Here is a 21,302-nt window from a genome sequence, read left to right on the forward strand (position 1 = left end):
AGAAATAGATAGATTTAGGACACTTCCGGAGTAGCTAGGAAGTTGAGACTTGAAACTTAGACGCTAGGATAGTCACTATCCTGATGAGCACCGGAGTACCCAAGTTACCTAGCCCACAGGCTGCGGGTGCATAGGGTTGAAGTTGCGTCGGGTTTCGTCGTCGACTCCTATGGATGGCTGAAGAAAGATGCTGACAGGCAGTCAGTGAAGAGTGTCCGGTGGATCCCAAGGCTGGGATCAAGAAGAGAAGAGACCTGCAAGCAGAGGGGACAGAGTCAAGGTCACTAGCCAGTGACCACGTGGAACCAGGAAGGAACCAGACGATGTCGTGAAGAGTTGCAGGTGAAGGTGAAGCTTGTCGCTGCAGCCAGGAGGACCAGGAAGCGTCGAGGACGACCAGGACCAGGAGGCGAGCTGTCCCACGAAGGCTCTTGCTGTCGGCGGCGTCGAAGCTGGGCAAGGACTCCCCATGCCTTGGCAAGCGGAACCCACGAAGAACGGAGGACTTGCTTCAGGAGTAGACCAGGAAGGTCTGGGGTGCTTCTTCTTTGCAGAGAAGCGGGAGCCAGTCTGGAGGAGCCAAACCAGCACAGAAGATTTCAGGATGCGTCGTCACAAAGGCCACTAGCCAGCGGGCAAGCAACCGGACAGACGCGGCAAGCAGGAAAATGCTGAAGGGCCCCACGCAGGACTCGTTGAGTGTGGGGGGCTGGTCTTCGGTGCAGATGGTGCTTGGGGGTGGGGCATCTCAATCCCCGGTGCACAACTTCGAGGGTACCTCAGAAGCTGCGCTTTAAGTTACTAGCCACTTTTTCCAGGTAGCCGGTCCCACGTCGCTCGTCGCCTCCACGGATCTCAGCTCTGCTGCAGATGTGGATGAGGGTCGGAGAAGTCTGAGAGTCAAGGCTCTGGTCGGGCTCTGCAGTCGGTTCCTCGTGGAACGTTCACAAAGCAAAGGGTAGTCTCTTGATGGTGCCTGTTTGCACAGGGTAGCCACTCCTTGGCCACAAGGGAGATTCTTCAGTCTTCTTCTTTCGTCGAATGTCGAAGGTCCAGATTTTCTGTTCAAGTTTGCAGGTTCAGGATAATCTAAAGTCTTGAGGCCCAACTCCCACTCTTATACTAATCTGGGGGGCTGGGATACCTGCTAGGTCACGCCTTATGGGTGGGACCTGGGAGGGGGTGGTTACACCCACTTCCCTTTGTCCAGTTTCGCGCCAGAGCTGGGGCTGGAGTGCCCCAGCACCGGTTTGAACTGGACTATGCAAGGAACACCTTGTGTGCCCCAGGCATGTCTCATTCCTTTCAGCCCACCCTGCCCCAATACACTAAAGGCTGTCTGGGGAGGTGCTAGCACCTCCCCAAGCAGGAAACCTATTGTCCAGGCCTCCCTGGCTGGGATCACTCCCAGCTGCAGGAGGTCAGACTTGTGTCGTGGCAGCAGCATCCATTTTGTGATGCTGAGGCTTTGGTCAGAGTGTGGAAATATGGATTTTTCTGATCAGTTATGTCCCCTATCTTGGACCCCAACGGTTCCATGTATGAATCACAAGTACATGTATGTTCCCTCCAGTTCCAGTTATGAAGACGCAAACACATGTGCGTCCACCGTCAACATGTCCTCTGTCAGATCCGCCATGAATAGGCCGGATATTCCATTCCTAAGTATGAAAGGCCATCGGCTTTATATAGTTCACTTATGCCATTTTACAGTCCAGGCAAGTAGGCCCTGATTCTGTCATCGAACTCTTCTTGCCTTCTGCCTCTGAAAGCTCCAGTCTGAGCCTGCATCTGTGACCATGAACTTTGTCTCATTCTCTGCGCGGCTCACGAAGCCTGACATCAGCCTGCTGCCTGCCAAAAACTGTATTTCACCTTCGAAATTATCTGCTCCGCTCCCTGCCCGATGCATTCCTGTCTAGTAGTTTAAGTAAACATTCTTCCAGCTACCGAGCAAAGGCCCGGCTTCTCTGTCTTTATGAAAGTAATTCATAGCCCTATTGCTATGGAAGATTTCCGCCCTCGCATCCAGTGTAGACACTTAGACGCTTGTACACGCACTAACAGTCAGTATAGTCAGTATAGAATAAGATTCTACTCGAAGAGACCTCTCTTTTGGATAACATAGTTCTCTAAACATGGGATGTTAGATATGATTTGGGATTAGGTTGACTTGACCCTCCAGACTTCTGTCGCCACATGTAGAGCTAAATGTCAAGTCCCCTTCACCCCCTAGTTGCACGTCAATTACACGTCATGCTGCTGCGCGCGCATTTCTGCCAAGCATTTCTGCTGACATTGCGAAATTCTTTCATAGAACCACCCTCTTATGACATCACATCTGATGACGTTCTTTAAATCACTCCCAGTTACGCCCATTTCTCGCTACGCACGAATATATTATCCATACTATCAATTGTTACGCCTCTTGTATTTGCTTCACTGTAAATGCCTATTGTATAAAAGTAATTGATTGTCAATAATGTATGTACTTCACTTCCTGAACCTTCGTGGTGATGGAACTTGGAGCAACCGATTATAATCGACCATTGGAATAAAGCCCATTCCGAACCTCTAATACCACGGATTCTGCCTCTTATTTACTGAGCTATTTTATTATGTTTCTGTATCAAATTAAGTCCCGGTAATTAAATTATTTACCACAAGAGGCTAACAGTGAAGTATGATTTTAACATGTCTTTTCCCTCTAGAAGGGGGGAATAATATTCTCATGTCCAGAAATGGCATGGGGGTATTATTCCACAGTGTTAGACACCTTACACGACATGTCTCGATAAAGCCAAACCATAGTTACCATAACCGTCTAAGATTATAAGGCACTTTAAGAGTATATGGTAGGCTACATCATAGAACAGCTATAAGGACAAGGTTCCGAAAGCTGCAGACAGGCTCAGCTCATGCTAGAGCACCATCTCACATGTTACCAAGCACTCTGCCTCCAGGATTGTCAAGGCCTGCCATAGGAGTGACTGATAGGTACACATGTGTCTATATGTAAGTTAGGTATAGGAATACTACACCTAAGCAAGGGGTGATTACACGACCTTGCCCCAGCTGAGTGATCAGCCAGTTGTGTCAAAATGGAAGGCCAGGCCAGGGGTGGCATAATACATGCTGCAGCCCCTGGTAGGCCTAGGGTACACCTATGCCCTGGGTACCTAGGGTACACTATACAGGGGCCAATAAGGCGATCCTATCCAAATGGGTTATGCACCTAAAGTACATAGTATTAATTTAGAGAGAGAACAGCAGGGCTGTGGGTCTGATTGGCAGGCCCACAGCCACATCTAAGTCGAAAACCAGTAAAGCAAAAGCAAAAAGTGGGGGTGAACATAGAAAGCAGACCCTACTCTCCTACACCTTGACTCTGTCCCTTCTGCTTGCAGGTCTCTTCTCCTCTTGATCCCAGCCTTGGGATCCACCGGACACTCTTCACTGACTGCCTGTCAGCAACTTTCCTTCAGGCATCCATAGAAGTCCACGACGAAACCCGACGCAAGTTCACACCTATGCACCCGCAGCCCGTGGGCTAGGTAACTTGGGTACTTCGGTGCTCACACGGGTAGTGACTATCCTAGGGTCTAGTTTCCGAGTCTCGACTCTCTAGCTGCTTCAGAAGTGTCCTTAAACTGTTAAATTCTAACTGCTAGTAATTCTATCGACTTTTACGCATTACGTGTGAGTGTTTCCACTCTGTACCTGAATCCCGTGGGCCTCCCACTTCCTAACTGTTGCTAGTGTAGTGTAGCCCCAGCGATTCCCTAGGCCTATTCTATTTCCGTGACAGTGGTCCTTATACCACTTCTTTAGTATATGGTTTGCGTGGCCCCTAGGGCCTAACTGTATTACTTACCTGTGTGACTTAATGTATGCATAAATAAGACTGTGTTGTACTTACCTCTAATCTCATAAAGAGTGCTGAGGGTTTGACTAGAATAAATACACTTTATTTTACATGTATATCTGTTGTGGTGTCCTTTCATTTGGTATTCAAGGGATTATATATGGTATCACAGCTGGCTTCACATGCCATTCAGAGTTTAGCCTAAGACTGCTCTTGTCCATGCTACCACTAGGATAGCTGGTCTATAAGGTTGACTTTACAACCAATCACCATAAGGGTTGTTTGGACTGATATAAGGTGTACACTAGAACTAGTGACATCATACATCAGGCCAACTTCTCACAGCCATCATCTTGGCTAGACGGGTGAGTGAGCTCCAGGCTCTATCGTCCAAGCCTCCTTTTCTCTCTGTTCATCCGGACAAGGTTGTCCTTCGGCCTCGTCCTTCTTTTTTACCGAAAGTGGTGACTCCCTTTCATCTTGGGCAATCTGTCACCTTGCCCACCTTCTTTCCGCCTCTGCATCCTTCCAAAGAGGAAGAGAAGCTCCACCGTCTGGACCCAAAGCGTGCGCTCTCTTTTTATTTGGACCGCACAAAACAGTTCCGGGTGGACGACCAACTTTTCGTTGGATACGTGGGTGCTAAGAAGGGAAAAGCTGTGCACAAACGGACCATCACCCGGTGGGTCGTTTTGTGCATCAAAATCTGTTACTTCTTGGCGAAAAAGGACCCTCCTGTTGGGCTGCGCGCCCATTCCACTCGGGCTACAGCGGCTACTACTGCTTTGGGACGGGGAGTCCCTTTGCAGGACATCTGTCAGGCGGCTACGTGGGCTTCGCTACACACGTTTGCCAGGCATTATTGCCTAGACAGCCAAGTCCGGAGGGATGGCTTCTTTGGCCGTTCTGTCCTCCAGGACTTTCTGGTGTGATCTTGGTTCGCAGACCCACCACCGGGGATGGTACTGCTTGGGTATCTATTCTAAGGTGAGGAATCTAACTAACGTGTTTCTTTCAGATGAACAAGTTACTTACCTTCGGTAACGATGTATCTGTAAGAAACATTAGTTAGTTAGATTCCTCACCGACCCACCCATCCTCCCCGTTCTGCGAACTGACATCTAGGGTTAAGGCTATCCCTTTCAGGGCCCTAGAATTTTTTGGCACCAGTGTCGGTATCGTGCATGGCTCTGCGTTCCTGGCGCGGAAGGCTATGTACAAGAACTGACGTCAGCGCGCGAGGGCGGCGTCTAAGTACTCCGACGTCATTCCGGCGCACGACGCCGACCACGGACGCGGAGCCACAGACTACGCCTAGCGACGCGCAAGGGGTATTGCTGACGAAAAATCTTCCGGATCCAGTCTGACGCCTGGGGATATTCTAAGGTGAGGAATCTAACTAACTAATGTGTCTTACAGATACATAGTTACCGAAGGTAAGTAACTTGTTCTTTCAAACGACTGCAACGGATGCCGGTGGTCGCCGCTAGGGTTGGGTACTGCTATGTAATCTATGCACAGTGTATAATATGCAGCACATATGCCTCGAACGGAATATGCTACTTACCAGTATGCATCTGTTCTTGGCATGTAGAGCTGCAGATCTATACACGCCCACCCGGCTACCTGTATCCGTTCCAGTCTTATCTTATTTAGATACAATACACATGGGTTTCTTTACTGTTACTACTACGCTCCATCTTTCCCTGCTGGCGAAAAACAATCTGAGGATGGAGCCGAAGCCCATGCGCAATGCGAACCAAAGGAGGAGTCACCGAACTCGTGACTTCCAAAGACTTTCCAAGAGGAAAAACAAACTGCAAAAATCCGGGCCCAACACCAGATGGCGATCTATGCACAGTGTATAGATCTGCAGCTCTACATGCCAAGAACAGATGCATACTGGTAAGTAGCATATTCCATATCAGTTATTAAAAAGAAGTAATAGTTATACCTGCTGTTTCAAAACTATTGCTTATGTGCCCTTTACGGTAGTCATTGCGTCCCCGTTCCAACAGGGCCTGGAAATAGTGCATCAGTATTCCCTCTCCTGGAATTGTGTGTTGCGTGAGTACTTATCTGATAGACACTTCTGGCTGCAGATTTCTTATGTTAGTGTTTTGCCCAGGCATCAGAGTGGATCTGGAAATATTTGAGCAGTACCCCTGTGTGCTGGTAGGTGGCATTGTTCAGCTCAGCGGCATCCACCCTGGGAGTGACATTCACGGTGCCTATATAGGTGCCTCCCCAGGGCGCTGACGTAAGTTCTTTTCTTTCTGCTCCAGTTAGTACTGATCGGTGAAGAACTTCTCGTGAGTCACTTCATGACTGTTTTTCTTTACTTTTTGTCGACGCCACTTGGAGAATGTATTCTCCTAGTATGCCCTGGATGTCCCCAAAGAAACCCATGGATTTCAAACCATGGGGTGCTAGTCACAGACAGATGTCTGTGATAGACCCCCACGAGGTTAGTTTGTGATGCTTACAGAGGGATCACGACTCAGACCCACAGGACTGCTGTGCCATACACCCGAAGTTGCTGAGGGGGCATTCCTTCAAGCTCCTTGCTGCTTAACAACCCTGTGATGTTCACAATACTGGTTGTTCAAAATGTCCCGGGACGAACGCTCGCACCTAACAATCGTTGTCTTGATCCAAGTTGTCAAGTAAGTCCCACTGCAAAAGAAGCTGAAGAGGTCTTTGACTTTGCTGCGCCCGTCCAAATCCTCGAACGACGTGTGAGAGCGTTAGCACTCCAGGTCACACTCCTCTGCAGAGCCTGTGCCAAGGTCTGCTTCCAGCCTTTCTGACTTTCCCAGAGCGACCCCTGAATAATTTGGATCTCTACGAGGACATGCGCCTTTAATTTGGGAGACCCGACTGCTCCGGAGAGCCTTGGGGCCCCTACTGGATTCCTGCTGGCTGAATTGCCCTTGAGAGCGTGTCCTTCCTCGCCGACCCCTCCGGTACCGACGTTCCTAGTGCCACTGACACCTGACGGCGGCGTCATCTCCATCATTTCCGACTCCAACACAGAGCTAGACGGACGTTGCCTGTTGCAGATTCCATCGCCGACCAGGACCATGCCCTCTGAGTCAGAGCCATTGCTTTTTTTTTTTATTCAACAGGCCTTTAGAGGGAGACACATGGGAGGGTCTGAGGAACCCTATGGTTGAAATAGCAACATTCCCTTGACACATAGGACAATTGGTTTTGAGCATGACCATCAGTCCTTCGGTAAGACTGCCTCTTTTGGTGGATCTTTTGTCCCAACAACAGGGCGGAGGGTTCTGCACACAAAACTACTCCCCCTCCGCCGCCTTGTATGGTGATTGAACAGCGACAGTTGGCAGCTTTCGACTATACGCTTGAAGTTTGCAATGCTACTCTGGCAGCCTGGCGTCCCTAAGAAGATGGTCTATGCCTGCTGTTGCGAAAAATGTGTGGGATGGTTTGCATCCAGGCACACCGACACCCTCCCTGCACCTCTTTCTCACTTATTACTATTTCTTCTGTCTTTGGCCCAGCAGTGCTCTGCTCTGGGAACACTGGGAACAGTTAAGGGCTATTTATCAGCCATTCCAGCTTTTTTGCAGTTGCTGGTCCAACCTTCTTTTTTCAAGTCTCCTGTTCTAACTAGATTCCTCTAAGCTTTCTAACATTTGTTTCCTCCCAGATCATTACTATGCCCCAATGGGACTCACATCAGGTCCTCATTTTTCTCATGTGTGCACCTGTCTAATTGCTGTACAACGGTCTACTACGTTTGTTAGCATTGATATGGCTTGCTTAGTGGCCGTGACATCAGGCAGAAGGATAAGTGAAATGCAGGCACTCTGTGCATCCTCTTCATACCTATCTTTCCCCCCTGATAATCTGGTTCTGCCAAAGGTACTGACACCCCTCTGTGTAGGCCATACCATCACCTTGGCTACCTTCTTTGCTCTGCCTCATCCTTCTAAGAAAGAGGAGAGAGTCAATTGTCTGGACCCAAAAAGAGCATTATCCTTCTGCATTGATCAAACTAAAGAGTTCCGGGTGGACAATCAACTCTTTATATGATGTGTTGGAGCTTAGAAAGCAAAGACAGTGCAGAAATGGATCATCTCATGATGCATATTGCTCTGCATAAAGATCTAAGAATTGGCAAAAACACAACCCCCTAAGGGTTTTGTGTGCTCACTCCACCAGAGGCAAGGCCGCAACCACTGTTAGCTCGCAAGTCTCTGTTATGGACATCTGGCAGCAATGTAGGTGTCACTACATATGTTCACAAATCTCTACTGCCTGGACAGCCAGGTGTGCTGGGATGAGCATTTTCCCTGTTCGGTCCTGCAGGACTTCTTGGTCTAATCAGTTCGCCTCCAGGGCAGTATTGCCAGGTTAAGTCTCTATCAGATGAACAAGTTTCTTATCTGGTAAAATCTGTCTAGCTGTATCTTACTTACCGACCCTCCCATCCTCCCCCCTCTGGGAACGGATTCCAGTGTGAGGGTCACCCTAAGGGCCTTAGAAATTAACACTAGTTGTCAGTGTTCCTCGTGGCTATGTGCTCCTGGCGTGGAAAGTCGTAAAAAAAGACTTCTGCACATTGGAGTGGTGCCTATAAAGGCACCGTTCATGTAACTTCTGGCATGGATGATATTACTGACACGGAACTGAACAACACCACTCACCGGTGTGCGGGGGTACTGCTCGAAAATTTCTGAATCCAGTCTGATACCTTGCAAAAATTTAAAGATAAGGAATCCGCGGCTAGATAGTCTTTACAAGATGAGGCTTCTTCGAAGGTAAGTAACTTGTTCTTTTGAGTACTGCTCTTGGGGCAGCCTTACACATGAGGAACTATCATAGCAATCTTTGTTTATTAATTGGATTTCTGTAATGATTCCTCATTATTGGGCCATTACACAACTTGAAATTTCACCAGGTTTTGGCCGGTGCAGTACCCTAACTAGAGTTACTAGCCAAATCGAGAATACCCACCCTCCTGGAAGGCTTTTGTCCTCTTGATTCACTGTCATATTATTTGTCTAATTCTTTTGTTTTTCTCATTTTCTCAAACCACAGGCAGCTTTCCTTTTGCCAATCCTGGCTCACATGATGCAGGATGGAGTTGCTCCTCACAGTTTAGATCTGCAAGAACCTGAAGCAATAATTGTAGCTCCGACAAGAGAACTAATCAACCAAATCTTTCTTGATGCAAGAAAGTTTGCATATGGGTATGTTGTCAATTGAAATAGTAACCAAATTTAATATCATAATAACATTAAATTGCTATTAAATTTGTACATATGGAATGGTGTACATATTTTAATACACGTTGGATAAATATGTACCAGTAGTTTACGGGTCACTGACTGAATATCAGAACCAAAAATATCATGTGGGCCGATGATTGTACTAAAAACATCAAGGACCAAAATATTGAGAAGTGCAAATAGGCAAGTATAGTTTTACTATTCTTACCTCCACAATTAAGTACCTCGAAAATATGTATATCGTTAAGGTACATATATGTGGAGTTTAAATATATTACAACTTTATTTACCTAGAGAAACTTGCCTTCACAATATTTTTGTTATCCATATTCTTGACAATATATTTTATTGCACAATATTTTTGGTTCTGAAATTCTAAACGCTGTAGTTTACTCTGCTTCTCCTTGTTTGCATCAAATACAATTGCATGCACTTTAGCATTGGCAGTCCTGTGTCTGTAGGAACCATATCGACCCTAGTCAGCCTCATTGATTGACCATTTATAATGTTATCCGTTTGTATCTCCTTCAGAACTTTAATATCTCAGAATATTAAAAACATTAATAGGAATTTATGCACAAGCTTTCTGTTCTTACACCTAGGCGCAACACTTTTTAAATACATCGTTAATTCTACTTGTCCAAATATAAAAAATATTGATTCCTCTTCTTTACATGATGATTGACAAACTTCAGTCATTGTATCAAGTTTGACAGTGTGATGGATAGTTTAAATTGACTGACACTTTTTGCATCCCTTCTAGCTAACTTTTACAAAGTCCATTCTCACCACTTCTGTACTGAAATTTGGCCAAGGTTGAAGAAGTTGTTCTCCTCTAGATGTCTATGAAGGTACCATTACCAAGGCGTTGCAGGTTATGTGTGGTTTAAGACAGAGTGCAGGCTCCAATTCAGAATACCTTTCCTTGCCAGTGTGGTCAGAGGCCATAAGCCACTTATTAGGGATGAGCAACCTCACCACTTGGAAATTAGCAAGTATGTCTTTTGTGAAAGGAGATAGTTTCAAGACTTTGACTCTTGTATAACTGAGCAGTTGTTTTAAATAATGAGCTAGGAAAAGAAAACCTTAAGCATACACCTTTCTAATGGTTACTACTAACCACAGATTCCTCACCTTGTGTATGTCCCTAGGTGCCAGACTTGATATGAAGATTTTTCTCAGTAATTCCCTTCGGCCGCCGGTATGCGCCGTCATGCGAGACTGCGTTGGATCTGTCCTGCCCTGGAACGAACATTGGGGCCACAATAGAACTGCCACCTCCGCAAGCCGACATCAGTTTCTTTCAAATATCTGTCTACACTGTCAGAGGCTGAACTCTTAGTAATCCAATTTTGCCAGAATGCAGATTTCTAATTGAAATCTTTTTAGTATGAATCAAAGGAGTCCATTCCACAGAATGGGAAGAAGGATGGGGTGGTGAGACATCGGTAGATGGATAGAGCTGTGGCTCTTAAACTTCTGACATCTGTGGACCCCCTTTTAATCATTACTGGAATCAGGGTAACCCAGGTTGAATCCTTATTGGAATAAGCAGCACCACCACTGAGTCATTATTGGAGTCCGGGGACCCCAACTTAAACAGTTTCGATTATGTGAACCGCAAAGCAATACCCAAAAATACAAAAACCAGCATTAATAAAAAAATACAAAAATTTTGAAATATTTTATTTAATTACCAAACAAATATAAAAAAAACAATTTATCACTTAGACGGAAAATTTGAAGCTTTTCTAAATTCAAATGAGGTCACCTATTGTCCATTCTATACTCTGTTGGATACACTTGCATGGCTCCCACAAATCAGTCTACCAGTGTCATTTTTTGCATCCGATTTAAGATTTCTTCATGTTTCTAATTTATGTATATACCATTTATTAATTTGTTAATATTGTATAATTTTTAGTTGGTGCTACGGACCCATAGAGGTACCCGGACCACTGGTTAAGAGTCACTGAGAGATAGTATCCATCAGAAAGAGTGTTAGCGAAGGTAAGTAACATGTTCTTCTGATGGTTACATCTAACCACAGATTTCTCACCTTGTGAAAGGATACCAAAGGAGTACCTACTCAGGTGGTGGATTTCTGGAATGGGTCAGACCAGAAAATACTGGAAATACTGCAGGACTTTACAAACGGGCCATGTGCCGTACCACCAGACCTGGCTCTCCAGGCAGTAGTGCATTGTGAACGTGTGAATTGACACCCATGTCACAGCCTGGAAGATGTACGAAATAGGCTCTCTGCACACCAGTGCGGTGGCAGCAGCTTTGGCTCTGGTAGAATGAGTTATTTGACTAGTTCAATGCAGATCTTTATACAAATGACAATCCATATGGACATAGTCTGTTTCTGCTCTACTTTTCTTCGCACCACAAAAATGCACAAAGGCTGATTGTCTACCTGGAGATCCTTGGTACGATCAGTGTAAAAGCTCAGAGCTCTCTTCGGGCCTGGGTGATGGAGTCTTTCTTACTCCTTGGATGGTTGAGGAGAAGCATGAAACGTCATTAGGGTGGCACTGTTGAATGTGGAAAGGAATAACACATTTTGAGTGGAACTCTGTGTTTGTCCTTCGCAATAACTTGTCTGGAAAAAAGGAGGTGTATGATTGCTGGGCAGGAAGTGCTTGCAGCTCACTTGCACGACAATCGGATGTGATCGAAATGAGGAACACTGTTTTTAACATGCGCAACCTTAAAGAATAACTGCATTGGCTGGTACAGGGTGCACATCAAGAAAGTGAGAATTAGATTGAGGTATCACAACGTCTTTGTACACTAGTGCTCTTTTACGCCACTAGGTGGTGTCCTGTGACAATGCATGGACCTCGTTCTGCTCAAGAAGTGACAGAGCGGAGCCGCATCTAGGCACCAGCTCTGCACGCTGACTTAAGCTCCTTTTTTTTCCATGTTTTTTATCGCAGATCCAGAGCTCTGTTCCTTTTTTGTTGGTTTATAAATCCCTTCCAAACTGTTTTGCTACGTGCTAATAAACGATGTTCCAAGATTACAGTGTTCTGAAAACAGATGTCGGCGATGGACCTGTAGGAGAGTAGGGTCTGCTTTCTATGTTCACCCCCACTTTTTGCTTTTGCTTTACTGGTTTTCGACTTAGATGTGGCTGTGGGCCTGCTGATCAGACCCACAGCCCTGCTGTTCTCTCTCTAAATTAATACTATGTACTTTAGGTGCATAACCCATTTGGATAGGATCACCTTATTGGCCCCTGTACAGTGTACCCTTGGTACCCAGGGCATAGGTGTACCCTAGGCCTACCAGGGGCTGCAGCATGTATTGTGCCACCCCTGGCCTGGCCTTCCATTTTGACACAACTGGCTGGTCACTCAGCTGGGGCAAGGTCGTGTAATCACCCCTTGCTTAGGTGTAGTATTCCTATACCTAACTTATATATAGACACATGTGTACCTATCAGTCACTCCTATGGCAGGCCTTAACAATCCTGGAGGCAGAGTGCTTGGTAACATGTGAGATGGTGCTCTAGCATGAGCTGAGCCTGTCTGCAGCTTTCGGAACCATGTCCTTATAGCTGTTCTATGATATAGCCTACCATATACTCTTAAAGTGCCTTATAATCTTAGACGGTTATGGTAACTATGGTTTGGCTTTATCGAAACATGTCGTGTAAGGTGTCTAACACTGTGGAATAATACCCCCATACCATTTCTGGACATGAGGATATTATTCCCCCCTTCTAGAGGGAAAGACATGTTAAAATCATACTTCACTGTTAGCCTCTGACCAAAGCCTTAGCATCACAAAATGGATGCTGCTGCCACGACACAAGTCTGACCTCCTGCAGCTGGGAGTGATCCCAGCCAGGGAGGCCTGGACAATAGGTTTCCTGCTTGGGGAGGTGCTAGCACCTCCCCAGACAGCCTTTAGTGTATTGGGGCAGGGTGGGCTGAAAGGAATGAGACATGCCTGGGGCACACAAGGTGTTCCTTGCATAGTCCAGTTCAAACCGGTGCTGGGGCACTCCAGCCCCAGCTCTGGCGCGAAACTGGACAAAGGGAAGTGGGTGTAACCACCCCCTCCCAGGTCCCACCCATAAGGCGTGACCTAGCAGGTACCCCAGCCCCCCAGATTAGTATAAGAGTGGGAGTTGGGCCTCAAGACATTAGATTATCCTGAACCTGCAATCTTGAACAGAAACTCTGGACCTTCGACATTCGACGAAAGAAGAAGACTGAAGAATCTCCCTTGTGGCCAAGGAGTGGCTACCCTGTGCAAACAGGCACCATCAAGAGACTACCCTTTGCTTTGTGAACGTTCTACGAGGAACCGACTGCAGAGCCTGACCAGAGCCTTGACTCTCAGACTTCTCCGACCCTCATCCACATCTGCAGCAGAGCTGAGATCCGTGGAGGCGACGAGCGACGTGGGACCGGCTACCTGGAAAAAGTGGCTAGTAACTTACAGCGCAGCTTCTGAGGTACCCTCGAAGTTGTGCACCGGGGATTGAGAAGCCCCACCCCCAAGCACCATCTGCACCGAAGACCAGCCCCCCACACTCAACGAGTCCTGCGTGGGGCCCTTCAGCATTTTCCTGCTTGCCGCGTCTGTCCGGTTGCTTGCCCGCTGGCTAGTGGCCTTTGTGACGACGCATCCCGAAATCTTCTGCGCTGGTTTGGCTCCTCCAGACTGGCTCCTGCTTCCCTGCAAAGAAGAAGCACCCCAGACCTTCCTGGTCTGATCCTGAAGCAAGTCCTCCGTTCTTCGTGGGTTCCGCTTGCCAAGGCCTGGTGAGTCCTAGCCCAGCTTCGACGCCGCCGACAGCAAGAGCCTTCGTGGGACAGCTCGCCTCCTGGTCCTGGTCGTCCTCGACGCTTCCTGGTCCTCCTGGCTGCAGCGACAAGCTTCACCTTCACCTGCAACTCTTCACGACATCGTCTGGTTCCTTCCTGGTTCCACGTGGTCACTGGCTAGTGATCTTGACTCTGTCCCCTCTGCTTGCAGGTCTCTTCTCTTCTTGATCCCAGCCTTGGGATCCACCGGACACTCTTCACTGACTGCCTGTCAGCATCTTTCTTCAGGCATCCATAGGAGTCGACGACGAAACCCGACGCAACTTCAACCCTATGCACCCGCAGCCTGTGGGCTAGGTAACTTGGGTACTCCGGTGCTCATCAGGATAGTGACTATCCTAGTGTCTAAGTTTCAAGTCTCAACTTCCTAGCTACTCCGGAAGTGTCCTAAATCTATCTATTTCTAAACTGTACTATTGCTAGTGACTTTTACGCATTACGCGTGAGTGTTTCCACTCTGCATACGAATCCCGTGGGCCTCCCACTTCCTAACTGTTGCTAGTGCAGTGTAGCCCCAGCGATTCCCTAGGCCTAGGCCTATTCTATTTCCGTGACAGTGGTCCTTATACCACTTACTTAGTATATGGTTTGCGTGGCCCCTAGGGCCTAACTGTATTACTTACCTGTGTGACTTACTGTATGCATTAATAAGACTGTGTTGTACTTACCTCTAATCTCATAAAGAGTGCTGAGGGTTTGCTTAGAATAAATACACTTTATTTTATATATATCTGTTGTGGTGTCCTTTCATTTGGTATTCAAGGGATTATATATGGTATCACAGCTGGCTTCACATGCCATTCAGAGTTTAGCCTAAGACTGCTCTTGTCCATGCTACCACTAGGATAGCTGGTCTATAAGGTTGATTTTACAACCAATCACCATAAGGGTATTTGGACTGATATAAGGTGTACACTATAACTAGTGTCATCATACATCAGGCCAACTTCTCACAGGACCTGAACGAGGTGTGCCTCTGGTGTTTGAGCTTAGGGAGTGACTTAATGTTGTGTGCGGAATGTGCCCTCATACACCTGAAAGTGATCAGTACCATGAAGCAAACTGTATGTCGGCGAACACTGCTAAGTCGAGAGTACACACTCACTTCTGATCTTGAGACTGCTGCAGCGACAATTCATCTTCATGGTTGAGGTCATCCGGTTAGTCCAGATCGAAAGCTAAGCAGCATAAGAAATCGAACCATGGCCATACTTTATTCCGCCACTCCCTGCCCAAAAAGAAGTTAGAAGGGCATAAAGATACCAATCTAGCTTGTACCCGATCGCAGAGCCAATTGCTCATCTGGTTCTGTTGGTCTAGGAATTTTCTAGGCCTTAGTTGTCACCTCCTTTAATGAAGTTTTTAAAAAGGACATGCTGCTTCTTTTCGGCACTCTTTTGTGTCCCTCTTGTGCGCCTTTCAGCTCTAAGGATCTGCATGGTCCTCCAGTTAGGTTACAGCCAGCAGATGTTCTTGGCACCATCTGGGCCCCTTGAACTCATCGGTTTTGGATCGATTCTTACCCAACTTCCATTCCAGGCCCAAGATCTGCACTCGTTCCTTCTCCACGGACACCAATCAAAACATCGCTAACACCAGAGGTCAAGCCTCTGTCAACTTCGAGCTTAGACCACTTTGACTGTGAGCAAAGTCATGCCTGGACTGCACTCCAGCACACCTGGTTCCCGTGCGCTTTGATTCTGACAATATACTGCCTCTTCCATGGAGTCCTTCCAAAAGGCTTCCTGACCTTTGTTCGAGTCTGATTAACCTGATAATGACGATGGTAATGATTTACCCCCAAATAATGACAAGGATATCTACGTGGACTTCAAGGAGGCCGGTAGGCTGGATACCTCCCTATGAGGTAATGTGGTTTATTATATGGTGTGGTTGTAAGACCTCACCATGTAATAAACTCACAACCCCGTCTTGGGTCCAGTCAGACTAATTTGTCAAACCTTAGTTCAACCCTGGATAGCTGTGGTTTAGAGCAGACAGTCTTAAACAAAGATATAAGTATAAAGCATTTAAATATCATCAAAAACATTAGACAAGACAGAAACTTGACTCAAGATATACAACACCAATTTATAAAAGTAGAATACTTTTATGAATTTATTGACGCCCAAAAAAGAAAGATCCACCCAGTGTCTCAGAGATAGAATTACGTGAAGAAACGATAAATCACAACTTTTAACTTAACAAACATTGGCAAATTCAATGAATTTCTCATTTAGAAACTTTTAACGAGAAAACGTTTGTGAAAGCTAAGTTCAGTCACTTCTCCAGTATTGGGGTATCTTTCATAGATTCACATGCTTGAATCATTCCCGTCGTCGGAATGGGAATCCCATGGTACATTCGAATAGCAATAAATATGCATAACATAGCCATATCATAGGTAACGTAGAACCAGGAAGTAAAATGGGTAGAAGTTAATAGGAAAAAATCTTCCACTTTCATGACTCATCCAAGTCATTATATATAGTCTAAACTACAGTCTATCAGCCGACTGCACCCTCCATAATGTTCTCCCCAGAGGCTCAGGCTCTCCGATTTTCCAGCACAAGTGAGATATAAAAGTAACAGAGCCTAGAGAGCCACTGAGGGGAGGTGGGTGGGTCGCGTGTGAATCTATGAAAGATACCAATACTGGAGAACCACAGTTTACAGGTAAGTAACTTTTGTTCTTCTCCAGTATTGGGATATCTTTCATAGATTCACATGCTTGAATCAGAGTAGAAAGCAGTAATTCCATAATGATGCTTGTGAGATCATCAAAGAAATATATAAATCTATATAATATATATATATACACACACAAAAATGTATAACTGTACTTATCTAAGTCTACAAATACATATCACACCAGATAAATTACACATATGTATATATGCATCAACATATAAATATATATAATCACAAAAGATATGTACATAAGAATGCGTCAAAGAGGAGCTGGGAAGAATAGAGGCTCACCTTATATAAAAAGATTACGGAGAACCGCTTGTCCCACAGACGTGTCTGCATCGCTGGCAGCTTCTAGATAGTAGTGCTTGGTAAAGGTGTGCCTGCTGGACCATGTCGCAGCTCTGCAGACAGCACCCTCCAGAATGTTCTCCCCAGAGGCTCAGGCTCTCAGATTTTCTACCGCACGTCGTGTGAAGGGAGTCTTCCTGAGCTCTGCTCAGTACTTCTCAGGTTTTCTTCAGAATATCTTCATTCATGATGTCTTCTTCTAAGAAATCTCTCTTTTGACCTTGCGAGTCTGGTTGTTTTCTGATGACCCCCACAAGAAGTGCATTTATTGCTTATATCGGGATCACCAGGTGAGAGAATGCAAAATCTGCAGGACTTTCCTTCCAAAAACTCTGAGGGACAGACAGGGACGTCTACTTCTGTGGCTACAGAAGATTAAAGAGCAAGACAACCTTTTATCTGAAGTTGCAGTGTTTCATCTGTCAGGTCTGCTTCCTCTAGGAAGAGGACTAGCGACACGAATTAGACCTCTCCTAGGGCTGTGTTAAAGAAACAGCGCACCTCTGAGGATGTTGAGTTGCCTTCCACTTCCAAAAAGGCTCCTCCACCTAATAAGGGAAAAACTTTACCCTCTACGCCCCCGAGAAAGCCTGTGAAGTCCAGGCTTCTAAGCCTATTTCTGACACATTTACCTCAGAAACGGGTTCCGTCGTCGTCTACTGCAACCTTCTCGTCTTCAAAGCCTCAGATGATACTGTCGTCGGCTTCCTCGCTGTCGACGCTGGTTTCCGTCTCCATGAGACCAACCACGTCAGTCGCTGCACTCTCGTCCACGAAGAGATTGAAGTCTATCGTCCACACAGAATAAGAGAACCTCGTCAACGTTGATGGCCTCGTCGAAGGTTGCCTCTTCTATGCCCACCTCGTAGACGGCTGCTTCGTCAACGCTGCTATCTTCCTGCACTGATCTTCAAGTTTGGTCGTCGTCTACAGCCACGACATCCTCAAGGACCTCTGCGGTGCCGCCTACACTATTGCCACCGCCGCCGACGGTGCCTTCCTTGCTTCAAAGGCGCGGATCTTCTTTAGAGATCCTCTCTCCAGTTCACACATCACTCAGTAGAGTGCCTCTTTCGTTGCCCGAGCAGTTACTGTATTATGGGGCAGATGAGGATGAATCTGAGGAAGACGACCGATTTCGTACTGCCATGAGCCCTTCAGAACTCTTCATTAAATACCAAGACGTAGATCAAGAAGAGGAGTACTATCTGGACCCTGCTCCTCCAGCTCTAGAGTCAAACCCTACGGCACAATTGCCTCTATCACTTCTGAACAATCTCCAGTACATGCTCGATTATTACCGCCGATTTCCTCCATCTGAATCTGCTTCTTCTGTACCACCTACACCCATTCCTCAAACTTCAACAGTGTTGAGGTCACCCAGACCAGTTTCTCCGGTGCCTTCGATGTCTCATCATCAGGAAGCCCACACCACGGATGATGACAGAGAAGAAAGAGAATTGGATGACAGATCACTCCTTACAGAATGGGATGACTATCAAATACAAACGCCGTCTCCTTCGACACCTGCTCCTGTTGACTCGCCTCCAGTTGACATCGGAGGTTTTCATGTTCTAATGGAAAGAGCAGCACAACGGTTCCTTCTTCCCATGGAAACAAAGAAGGATGATTGTTTCCTTTACGATTTTAAAGACCAGCCGAGGAAACAAGTGCGCAGTATTCCCATTATTGACTTTATTTGGCAGGAAGGACTGAAAGTCATGCAAACTCCTGCCTCCATTCCGGCGGTCCTGCCTCGCCTTGAGAAGAAGTATAAGGCACCGGATAACTCACCAATGCCCGATAGGCCAGCCTAAGGCCAATTACGTTATTGCCCAAGCAGCGCAACGCCGAGCACGGAATCCCTCCTCTCCATTGTTTGCTCCCCTGGATCGGGATGGGAAACGTCTGGACACAATTGGAAAGAAGGTTTCGACCATGGCGGCAACTTCTGTCCGTGCGGCTAACTCACTGGCCATCTTGGGCCGCTATGATACAGATGTGGTCCGACATCTCTCCTTACATCGAGATGTTACCTGAGCCCTCCAAGGCGGAAGCGCTAAAAATCCTTCAAGAAGGAGAACGAATCGCGGCGGAGATTATTGATTCTGCTGTGAATGTTGCGTCTATGGGTTTTCGGCAATTGGCGGGTGCGGCTGTCCAGAGGCGACATGGCTTGTTGAAATACACATCATTTCGTCAAGAAGTTCAGACGAAAATAATCGACATGCTTTTTGACGGTGAGTCTCTTTTTGATCAGCATGTTGATGAAGCCCTTCAAGCCATTAAAAAGGATACCGAGACAGCGAGATCTCTCGGTACTCTTCCGTTTCAAAAACCGCCTTTTCGTGGCGCTAGAGGTCGTGGATCCTCCTCCAGTCGCGGAGGCTATAATCAGTCAAGGCAATACCAGTCCTATCAGGGTAACCAACATTACTTCTCACAACGACAACAATCCTTCAGGCAGCAACCGACTACGTCTTATGCACAAAACAGGAATAAGTAATCTTATCAAGGACGGAATACGTCTAAGCAGCAGTGACAACTGCCACCTGCTCTACCGCTCAATCCTACAAAAGTTGGAGGAAGGATCTCCCGTTTTTGCTCAACCTGGTCTGCTATAACAACAGACAAATGGGTCTTGGACATTGTGGCCAGGGGCCACGTTCTGGAGTTTATCAAACTTCCTCCACATTCTCCTCCCAAGGACCTGCCTCTAGCTCATCTCATGGAGCTTTACTCTCAAATCAACTTGATGTTAAAAAAGGGAGCGATCGAAGTGATTCCGAAATTACAAAGAGGCACCGATTTCTATTCCAGATTTTTTCTAATAAAAAAGAAATTGGGAGAATGGCGCCCCATCTTGGATCTTCGTTCCCTCAACAAATATCCCAAAATCAATCCTTCCGGATGTTGACTTTACAAGAAGTCCTTCAACTCCTCTCTGCGGGGATTACATGACCACCCTCAAACTCAAAGACGCTTATTTTCATGTACTGATTTTACCCAGACACAGAAAGTTCTTGAGATTCAGAGTGGCTGGCAGGGACTTCCAGTTCAAAGTCCTTCCCTTTGGACTACGCTCCGCTCCTCGTGTCTTCACCAGCGTTTTGACACCGGTGGCTGCACACCTTCGGTTGGAACAAATCCAAATTTTTCCTTATTTAGATGACTGCCTTATCAAGACAAATTCCTACGCAGTCGCAAACGTCCATACTCAGAAATGTCTGTCACTCTTCCAGTCTCTGGGTCTCGCCATCAATCTGGGCAAGTCTCAACTCATCCCATCCCAAACAAGGACATTCTCAGGAGCCACCATAGACACTCTACGGACCCAAGCCTTTGTCTCAACCGAAATACAACAAAAGCTGTGCAAGCTTGCTCAACTACTACGATCAAAAAAGTAAATTTCTGTCTGACAGTTCAAGTCACTTCTAGGGATGCTCTCATCCTGCATTCCCTTGGTCCCCAACTGTCGTCTCAAAATGAAACCCCTGCAAGTGGAGCTGAACAACCAATGGCTACAGGTCTCCGGGTCCTTCGACCATCTCATCCGCATCACTTCTCAGATGCGGAGGGCATTGCTCTGGTGGACTCGCAAAAGGAACGTGGCAGGTCTCATTCCTAGTGGAAGCTCCAAGTTTCGTCATCACCACGGACTCCTCCCTCTAAGGGTGGGGAGCGCACATTCAAGGACTAAGTCAACGGCATATCAACCTTTTAGAGTTGCTAGCGATCTTCCTGGCCTTAAAATCTTTTTGCACCATCATTCTAGGAGCATCAGTGTTGATCCGGACGGACAACACAACAAGTATGCACTACCTAAACAAACAGGGAGGGACAAGAGCCATTCTGCTGTCCCAGCAAGCCCAGCAAATTTTGGATTGGGCGATCCGACGTCAGCAGTCCATGTTCCGGGAGTATCCAACATCCTGGCGGACTCCCTCAGCAGGTCGACAGTGTCAAATCACGAGTGGGAGCTCCTTCAACCAAAGTTGGATTGTATATTTCAGAAGTGGTGTCGATCCGATCTGGACTTGTTTGCGACCAGTCTGAAACGCAAATGCCCATTCTATGCAAGTTGGCTTCCCCAACGAGACTCGTGCAGGAATGCGTTTTTGATGAATTGTTCGCAGATCTATGCCTTCGCTTTTCCACCGATACCGTTGGTTCCTAGGGTTCTCCGGAAAATGAAGAAGGAACCTTGTCGCCTACTCCTAATAGCTCCCAGGTGGCCTCGCCAGTTCTGGTTTACCGAACTCCTCCTCCTATCAGACTACGATCCTA

At 46.7% G+C, this 21,302-nt stretch overlaps 1 protein-coding gene across 4 annotated transcripts in view; it reads left to right on the forward strand.

The window, feature by feature from the left end:
- DDX4 (DEAD-box helicase 4) overlaps window positions 1-21,302 on the forward strand; it is a 1,682,862-nt gene that overhangs the window by 1,286,173 nt on the left and 375,387 nt on the right. For all 4 annotated transcript variants that reach the window (XM_085631316.1, XM_085631317.1, XM_085631319.1 and 1 more), the window contains one exon: window positions 8,936-9,087. In XM_085631316.1, coding sequence (XP_085487442.1) covers window positions 8,936-9,087 — 152 coding nt within the window. The remainder of the gene's footprint in view (window positions 1-8,935; window positions 9,088-21,302) is intronic.

This window comes from Triturus cristatus, chromosome 2_1 (genome assembly GCF_964204655.1).
Source record: "Triturus cristatus chromosome 2_1, aTriCri1.1, whole genome shotgun sequence".
Lineage (NCBI taxonomy): Eukaryota > Metazoa > Chordata > Amphibia > Caudata > Salamandridae > Triturus > Triturus cristatus.